Source organism: Aptenodytes forsteri, unplaced genomic scaffold (genome assembly GCF_000699145.1).
Source record: "Aptenodytes forsteri isolate BGI_AS27 unplaced genomic scaffold, ASM69914v1 Scaffold289, whole genome shotgun sequence".
NCBI lineage: Eukaryota > Metazoa > Chordata > Aves > Sphenisciformes > Spheniscidae > Aptenodytes > Aptenodytes forsteri.
The window spans coordinates 1,544,676-1,554,660 of NW_008795025.1; the positions used below are offsets into that span (position 1 = coordinate 1,544,676).

At 40.5% G+C, this 9,985-nt stretch overlaps 1 protein-coding gene across 4 annotated transcripts in view; it reads right to left on the reverse strand.

Annotated features, from left to right (window-relative positions):
• RC3H1 (ring finger and CCCH-type domains 1) overlaps window positions 1-9,771 on the reverse strand; it is a 51,946-nt gene extending 42,175 nt beyond the window's left edge. For all 4 annotated transcript variants that reach the window (XM_019471161.1, XM_019471160.1, XM_019471159.1 and 1 more), the window contains exons 1-2: window positions 9,705-9,771; window positions 2,259-2,623 (exon numbers count right to left, since the gene is read on the reverse strand). In XM_019471161.1, coding sequence (XP_019326706.1) covers window positions 2,259-2,489 — 231 coding nt within the window. In that variant the 5' untranslated portion in view covers window positions 2,490-2,623; window positions 9,705-9,771. The remainder of the gene's footprint in view (window positions 1-2,258; window positions 2,624-9,704) is intronic.
• Window positions 9,772-9,985: the final 214 nt, after the last annotated feature.

Here is a 9,985-nt window from a genome sequence, read left to right on the forward strand (position 1 = left end):
AGGAAAAATTTCTTTACTGAAAGAGTGGTTAAACATTGGACCAGGCTGCCCAGGGAAGTGGTGGAGTCCCCATCCCTGGAGGTATTTAAAAGACGAGTAGATGAGGCACTTAGGGACATGGTTTAGTGGACATGGTGGTGTTGGGTCGACGGTTGGACTCGATGATCTTAGAGGTCTTTTCCAACCTCAATGATTCTATGATTCTGATTTCATTCACACCCTCACTGAAATTAGGAGCTGGGGGGGAGGTGGTACAAATTTCTCTTAAGGGGAAAGTTTGTCAGCAATAAAAACCCAGCTAAGATCACCAATTATTGTTTAGGTATCAGAATGCAGCGAGCAGCATACACACAGGAATGAGTGGCAGGTGAGGGGGAAGGGAATACCATCTCTTTTGGTGGCATTTGCAGCTTTAAGGTCACCATGAAACAAGGTCCCAATCTTGATCACATAAAAATTTAAGATAAAAAAAGGAGCACAAAAGTTACGTCATTAGTTCAAAGTCTGAACCTAGAGTTCAGAGTGCTCTCAAGACAAATACAATACTATCATAAAGCCACTCTTCCTTCTTCATACCTCACGCACGTATGGATGAAGAAATTGGTTGGCTAAGGAAACTCTAGTTGGCTAACTAGCAAAAACAGAATAAAATTCTCAATTACCTGTAACAGAGGCAGGGTGATTTTCCATCTCATTCCAGAGGATCTTGTTTTTATGGAATTTTTAATTCAGGCAAAGATCAAGTTAAAGCTATCACATAGCTTCTCACAAAGCTTAACAAATGCACACAAAACAACCAAAAAAATGCAGGAGGAAAAAGACTTTTACATCATAAATGTGGACATTTGGATACAGCTGGAACTATTCTAGAAACTCCAGAGAGGAAGGAAGAAAAGGGAGAAAGAGAATTACAATATTTATTTATGGCATCACCCACAGATTTCACACTGCTTGGAAGCTCTTCAAAGATGGTGGCATACACATATCACAGAAATGGAAGCACGCAGTCTCATCGCCCTCTCCTGCAGAGCAGGATGAGTCACTTAACACAGCCAGAAACACAACTCAATTTTAAAACTTCTGATACAACTTCTGTACCGTACACCGCAAAAGAACAACAACAAATAAGCCATATTACTTGATAAACCAAACGAAAAAAGAAGTGGCAAAAGCACGCCTGGATCTCTAGGTCCCAGTACCTAATAAAAAGCATCATAAGAGCATCTTTCTTTCTTCCACGTCTTTTAAAGTTCCTCAAAAACATAGCTCTGCCCTTTTCCCTGAACTATAGATCTCACTGAATTTCCTGCTGCCTCCAACTCTGCTGAGCCCAGACACAGAAGCAGAACAATGGAAAACAGTAACCCCTCTACGGTAACTGCATGCCATCTACATTTTTGTTCCTCACCCATAAGTTAGACATGATTGTCCCTCCTCTCCCCAAGTCCACAACCCTGTCCAGCCTTGGGAGGTATGGGTCACAGGAAACTACCAGTGATCTAACCATGATAAGCTTATGCCAATTTAAGCCTGTGCTGCAACTGAACAGGACATTCCCGCTTTCCACACATCCCTGCCCCTTTCCTCGGGCTGCCATCAGTACCAGTGCTGCTGGAGTACTCATCTCCATCAGATCACCTCACGAGTACCCATTCCAGCAGAAAGGGGAGTCTCGGGCAGGCTCCCCCCATTCACCTACATAGATTTAGATTAACATATCAGCTCAGGAAGTTACATTTCCAGAGCACAGTTTCAAATTAAACATAAGGCAGTATAAAGGCTGCTACCAGAGGGGTCTGTCACACTTCCCTTACTCTCTCCTCTGCATTCGGGACAACCAATCACCAGTTTGTAGGGTGAATATGGTAAAGCAAGTAACCTACCACAGAAGAATGGCTTCCCACCAGATAAGCTCGCTGATCCAATTCATCCTTTTGGCAGAGCATGGCTAGGTACGAGTTAGGGAAGAAGGAAGGGAACAGAGCTAACCCATTCTGGTGACAGCCCACAGTTACACTAAATTAGATGTAACAAAATCACAGTCAGCGACTGGTAGAATCAAGATTTGAACTGTTGTTCCAGGCACCTCTACTACAGCATGTCTAAAACCTGTATTCACCAGAGTCAGTCTACAAAAAGGTAGATGTCTACTCTACACACCGTTAACACAGAGTCATATACTTTATTCATGACTTGTCCTCCTAAAAGAGAGAAGGAAAACAACAGATTTAAAAAAAAAAAAAAAGCAGCACTGATACCTGAGCACCCACTAGTTGCAGCAAGGCTGAGTTCACAGGAAGGAGTTCAATGTCTGTATTGATAGTGGTCTGGTCAAAAGGGCATGCCTTACGGTGGAGCTTGTTGAGGCACATCTTGCAGACAGTGTGGCCACAACCCAAGCTGATGGGCTTCCGGATTGTTTCGTCGAAAGTCTGTGTGCAAATCGGGCAGGAGAGAAAATCCGTCCATTGTGGAGCTTGTACAGGCATTGCTTCAGGAGTTAATTGACAAGACAAAAATCTAAAGCGCAGATTCCACTGGAATCAAAATCTTTGAAAAAGTCTGTTTATTTTTAAATATCTTCTGTAAGTACAGACAGTCAGCACATAGTGTGAAACATAACCTAAAAGAAAATGGAAACAGAAAATTAGCATTCTCTACTGGAACAGGCATGTAAAATCCTTTGTGCTAGGTAAATACCACTTGTAGAGGTATAGCTGAACTAGGAGTGCAGTTCTGACATTAAATACAGGACTGAGTCATGACTTGCTTTAATTCCAGCTAGTCTCTGGCACTGGAAAAGTGACTTAAAACCGTTTCTGCTGTTATGCAGCTTAAAAAAAAAAAATCAAGATAGATAACTATCTCATTGAAGTTATAAGACTAATTAGCTTTTAGGTTTTATGTTCTCTTTTTTCTTTGCAAACGAGCCAATTAACATCAACTAGATTTGAATCAAAAAGACAATTTTTTGTCTTTGTCTTATTCCACTAAAACCATTTTTTACAGTATTCACTGTGAGCTTTAATAGACAAGGCTTCATCCAAAACCTCTATCACAAGCAAGCTTTTTTCAGAGTTCAGTCATCTCTGGATTGGCACACAATGACTCTGCAGAAACATCTGAGCTGCTATAGCCTCAAGAAGAAATGGATGAATGGCTCAGGGCACAGTCAGACACCGTCTGCATGCAATACAGCTCATGCACAGCGCTAGGTAATACTACGTACTGCTACTACAGCACCTTCACACAGACTGATCTGTACAGAGCTGCACAGTACCACATGGACTTATCCGCTCACATCTCATTTAGGTTTTCTTTTTTCTTTGCAAACGAGCCAATTAACATCAACTAGATTTGAATCAAAAATCAAAATTTTGAAGGGCTGTTTTGCTTATTCCACTAAAACCATTTTTTACAGTATTCACTGTGAGCTTTAATAGACAAGGCTTCATCCAAAACCTCTATCACAAGCAAGCTTTTTTCAGAGTTCAGTCATCTCTGGATTGGCACACAATGACTCTGCAGAAACATCTGAGCTGCTATAGCCTCAAGAAGAAATGGATGAATGGCTCAGGGCACAGTCAGACACCGTCTGCATGCAATACAGCTCATGCACAGCGCTAGGTAATACTACGTACTGCTACTACAGCACCTTCACACAGACTGATCTGTACAGAGCTGCACAGTACCACATGGACTTATCCGCTCACATCTCAGTTACCCTGGGAATCTCCATGCATTACTGGGTATAATTCAGCATTGATAGCTTGCCCGCAGTCTGCCCACTGAAAGATTGATAACTTGCCCTCAGTCAGCTCCATTCCTGAAAAGCTCATTGAAGTTATAAGACTAATTAGCTTTTAGGTTTTATGTTCTCTTTTTTCTTTGCAAACGAGCCAATTAACATCAACTAGATTTGAATCAAAAAGACAATTTTTTGTCTTTGTCTTATTCCACTAAAACCATTTTTTACAGTAGAAGGGCTGTTTTGCTTATTCCACTAAAACCATTTTTTACAGTATTCACTGTGAGCTTTAATAGACAAGGCTTCATCCAAAACCTCTATCACAAGCAAGCTTTTTTCAGAGTTCAGTCATCTCTGGATTGGCACACAATGACTCTGCAGAAACATCTGAGCTGCTATAGCCTCAAGAAGAAATGGATGAATGGCTCAGGGCACAGTCAGACACCGTCTGCATGCAATACAGCTCATGCACAGCGCTAGGTAATACTACGTACTGCTACTACAGCACCTTCACACAGACTGATCTGTACAGAGCTGCACAGTACCACATGGACTTATCCGCTCACATCTCAGTTACCCTGGGAATCTCCATGCATTACTGGGTATAATTCAGCATTGATAGCTTGCCCGCAGTCTGCCCACTGAAAGATTGATAACTTGCCCTCAGTCAGCTCCATTCCTGAAAAGCAGGAAGAAAATTTCTAGAAGTCACTTTGGACTGGAAGAGCAACAACTGTTTCTCAAGGACCCTTTTCTAACCCTGATTTATATCATTAATTGCCTACCTAGAGATTATATTGACAGAGAAAGTAAAATTTTTAACGCATTGAGATTACACAGAAACACTACAATAGAGAAGAACCTGGGACGTCTTTATTACTTGGCACTTTTGAATAAAATGCTAAGATGATCAAATGTTACTAATTATAAGGGAATGGAAGATAAGATGTCTCTTTGGGACAAAAAAAATTAAATAAAAGCAGAACTCCACATGTGAGGAGAAATATAAGAGTAGACAGAAGAAGTGATATGAAAAGAATCATGATCAAAAGGAAAACTGGTAATAAAAAAAATTCTGATGTCTGGTTTACTTTCTATCACCAGTTAAGTTAGCAAAAAACAGTGCAGGTCACACAGATTTACTACCAAACAGATTTTTCTAAATCAAGCAGGAAAACAACAACAACAACAACAACAACAACAACAAAACACACCCCAACAACTCAAATGTGTTAGTTTCACTTTCCCACACACCATTGTCTTAGGTTTCATACCAAGGAGTGTGCACTTGCTTGCTAATATCTGTTCAGATACAAAGTTCTTATATAAGCAAAACAGCAACCTTTTATCAAATCTTAGCTTAAAATAAACCTCAAAATTAAAACTAAAATCTCAATTCTAAGTAAAGGCAAAGAAAGAAACTTCGAGTTAGGACTTGTGCAATTCAGAATCAAAGCATTTTAAAACAGCAACAAAAATCTAATGCTAAAACAGAGACTCTGAAAAGCCTCAGGCTTTTGTTCCAGAATTTAGTGCAATGTTGTTCACAGTTAACATCATTTTGCCAAGGCAAACAATGAAGAGTTACTAGTTAAGCTTTTAGCCATGTTTCATCAACAAAACATTAAAGCTTAGTTCTAAAGCTACTAAGAAAATTTACTTCATCTTCAAAAGACAACATACAATGCCACACAGCCACTGTTTACCAGCCAACAAGGAATCAATAAGAAATCAATACTACCCAGACAGAGTGGTACTGAGGAAGAGACATTGCATGTGGTTAATCCTAACACCACCATTGCACAACTAGAAGACCTGCCAAGGTTGTTCAGGGTCATGTCTGTCCGTGTCCCGTCCCCCCCCCCCCCCCCAATTACCTCTTTAATAGCAAATCAATTAATTTTTTTCATCTTGTCAGCAAACAGCCAAATCATTCCCATTACTACTGTATCATCATAACCCAAACGAAAACATTTATACTTGTAAGTTACTTGACTGAGCTAACTGCCTAAAATATCCAGGAAATTTATTTCCAAGACTTCCCCACTCCCTGCCCCCTTATATATTTTTAAGTAAACCTTGGTATCAAGTATTCCAGCTAGAACCATTCTTTCTAAACCAAATCTGTAATAGAAATTACCTTGAAAAACCACAAAAAATCCTTCTGCAAAGAGCAGTACACAGCTTGATAAATCTAGTGTATGTATTGCTGTGCTATGAAATAGCATTTGAGGTTCAAAATTTAAGAGCTGAATCATATTGCTTCCTTTCCACCACACTGGTATTAAAATATCTACCAACAATTTCCCAGACTCATCTGCAATTCAGAAACAATTTGAACAGTCTATTTGAAACATTATTAACCAAGCATTAAGGAAAAGAGCAGTTTCTTACTAACTGAGGAAATCTAAAACCAGAAGCTAACATGAAGCTATACCATCAGCACTACAAAGTAGATGTGGACATGGAGACTCCACCATCCCAGGCTCTGAACTAGAAAAAAAGGAGTTGAACACAACTTTAACATGAGTTAACTAATTAAAAAAAAAAACAAAACAGAGACACACTGTTCCTACCTGTACCTCTGGCCACTCCAGACAACTAGCATAATGAAATAGGTCATATTTATTTACAATCTCAACAGCTGAAAGAGAAGTTTGGGGAGTCTGGGGAGATAGGGAGGGAGGGAGTAATTAGTGGCATCCCTGATCCCTTATCAAGGCAGGTCTCAGAAGGCTGGAGAACAACAGAAGTAAAGCTTACACAGAAGAACAATTCTCAGAAGGGTCCTAATGAGCCCAAGACTGGCACCGAACTGCCAGAATAGAAGGGCACATCACACATGAATGGAAAAGCCACAACCCTGACTGTGGATATGCAATCACTAGAGAGGCACGTTTCACCAGCAGGTGACAGGTCCCCCTTACCTGTGATGGACTTCTCTCCTACCCATCATGTCACCAGACTCTGCAGCGCCTGTGGACACATACTGGTGCCTAAATGGCAGAGGAAGGCCACAGATAGCACTGACAATAGAAAATACGGCTGGGAGAAACCTCAGGAAGTCATCTATTTCAGCACAGTCTAACTGCTGGAACAGATGGCTAACCAGCTTAGATCCAGCCAATCTTTTCCCAACAGGAGAAAAGAATAGCTGTTTGAGCAACAAACCCTGCCCTGCTAATAAATCTCCCAAGCAGATCAGCACAGAACTGTGGAATTCCTCCAGTCCCGTGTAAGATGGGAATGGCATCACAGAGACTGACGATTCACGAGCTGCATGCATACAGGCTGGCACCAAACCAAGTACTGCTGCTGCCGCTACACCTTTCCACATATATGGTCCAGTTTTCCTGCAGGATCTTCAATCTTCAGACAAGGAAGCAGAGTCAAGTGCTGAGATACAACATAAATGTCTCCCAGGCACAAAGCATACAGATAGGGTATACATGTAAGAAGTGAAGCTGGGAAAGATGTGCGCCTTTTTGGAAGGTTTGTGACTTGCTATGACCTTGGAAATAACTGGAAACAAAATATTCTCTAACTTCAAAGACCTACTTTAAATGAGAGATTGCAAGCGGCAATAAAATGATGGAAACAAGACAGTTTCATTATTACAGACAGATAACCATCATCACTAAAGAGAAGACTTCCTTGTACAGGTAAGGTAGAAAAAGCATGTCCATACTTTCATGGTACAACACTTTTTTTTTTTAAATGTTTCTCTCCAGCATTATGCCAGATGTGAGCAAAATGCAAAGAATGCAAACATTTATAAAAGACATACCCATTTAAATAAAATCTCCCTTCCTATAATATTATGACATTTTTAACCCACCCTCTCAATTTGGTAAGTCTTTCACACATACTAGCTTCCAACACTAACTATATATATACACACACACTTCGTGCATGATTGAAGAAAATAAAGATATGCCAAAACCCAAGAAAACAAAAAACTACGAGACACATCCACAGTACATAAATTGGAAGACAAGAAGCTGTAATTAAGCATGAAGATGCCCCAAGACACATAACTTGGATACTAAATTGGGACCAGAGACATTTGTATTTCCTTATTTCTGAGTCTGAACATATAAAATACCTGTATGCAAGTCTCCTCCTCCGGCTTAGCCCTGCATAAGCTGTTTTTATTCACAGCTAGAAGAACCTGAAAAAAATTCTCCTCTCTTCTGGGCCCTCCCCCACCTCCCAAGAAATCCTTGAAATTCCATCCTTCAACCCAGACTGGAAATGTCATGCTGTAATCAGATCAGTGACCCGTCTCCTCTGGGATCCTGCCAGTGCTTCAGAGAAAGACAGGATCATTCTATAAACCACCTGGACAACTGCTCAACACTTTATCGCATTCCTTACTCTGCTGGGCTACAATGCAGAGGGGTAACACAGCCTCCTGTCCAAGCTGCGTTATGTCTGTGATGGCCAGAGCCTTCCACACGTAGCTAGAAAGCTTTGCTTTTCAACCCCTGAGAAGATGTTTTTAAAATGCAGAACACTTTGTACCAATATCCACTGGCATCAAGTTTCACACATGATGACATACAGGAAAACTCTTCTGCTTTCAGTTAAAATTCAACTCCCTTTAAATTAGTCGCACTCTCCAAGTCCTTCAGTACAGGTACCAAGTATATACCTACTTCCCTCACAAACATATTATTTGGACCTAACGTGTACTAGCGTAAACATATCATGTGCCACTTTGTCATGCACAAGTTAGCACTGATCTTTCCCAGCAGCAGTTCACAGTAAGTCACGTTACAGTTTAAGGCAGATGACTCAGCACACCTACGGGGCACCCTCTGCTCAGTTTCTGCCATTTCAGTATATACAGCTCTTAAGAGCATTACCTGCTCCTGTGTTTTTACATATCTCTCTATGGCATTTCACTAAGTTTTTCTTACCCAAGCAATATCATCATCTTCTTGACATTTGAAGATCAAAATTCTGAATAACAGTAATTTTTATTGTCTGCTTTTATTTTAGTCCTGAAACTGTTTCATTTTTGCTGAGTCTTACTCAGAAATAAAACGAGCAGAACTTCCTGTAACAGTTAACGTATAAGTAAGCCTATTTAGTGCAAAAGTTAACACTAAAGCAGCTCCTCACTGCCAAAACAAAGTCAGGCTTGCCAACCGATCTGCTCACACAAATACAGCTCTTGGCTAATCTATAATTTAATCTCATAAAATACCATTTGATTAATTCTTTTAAAGACTCTTACTCCTTGGTAGTAACATAAAAATTGCTGAGAAAAAGTAGCCTAGCCAAAGATGCAATTCTCTCTCCTGTGGGACTGGTTCTGTGATACATTAACAACTTTGAAACCTCTCTGACACATGAGATTAAAAATAAACCAACAACAGAACAATTCATTCAATAAATGAACAGATAATAGTAGAACAATTCCTAACTAAACAGGATTACCAGATACCCACAGTGCAATCCTACCCAACAACTGGACCTCTCCATATTTGCCTAGTGCCAAACAGACACCACTAATTATCACCAGTGCTTCACAGGATCTATTTAAGTAAATAAGTTTTCCATTCCAGTGCGCTCTATGTAATAAACAGCATTTCTGAGAACACTGAAGTATCTTTCCTCTCTTTCCTGAGGAGAGGTGCAGGACCTAATACTTTAAAAAGTCCTGAATTTCATTTTAGGGAAAAACTGACTGGACAACCCATGGGAAACCCTGACCAGCCAGAAGTAATGGGTTGTTTATAGAGACTCAACACTTTGTTCTCAAAAGGCATGCTGAAGCCACACACACAAACACCCCATACTGCCAACTTCATGGTTCACAGAAAAGGATAAATCATGCTAGCTGTGTTTTCCATATCCAGTTCCACAGAAAAATGTCTGAAAAAATTAAAGAGAGAGGGAAAGCCCACGCCTGATCAGAGAAGAGTAGGTAGAAGAAAAAGCTTCTTACCTCCACACAGGGAGCTCCATGAATACTAATACAATAAGCCCAGAATAGTATTTGCAATAGATTGAAATTTTTTCCCCTCCTGTTTGCTCTCTGAAACTTCGCTGTACACCATCAACTGACGGCAAGTGCTTCAGTTCCTCGTTCCTCCTCTGCGCTGCACGCATGCCTGCTCGCATGCACACTCCCCAACGCCGCTGAACACTTGCCCAGAAGACAGAAACAAAAGAAATTCCCACCCAACAGCAAATCCTGGAAGTTTGTGTGTAACACACGTTCCCACC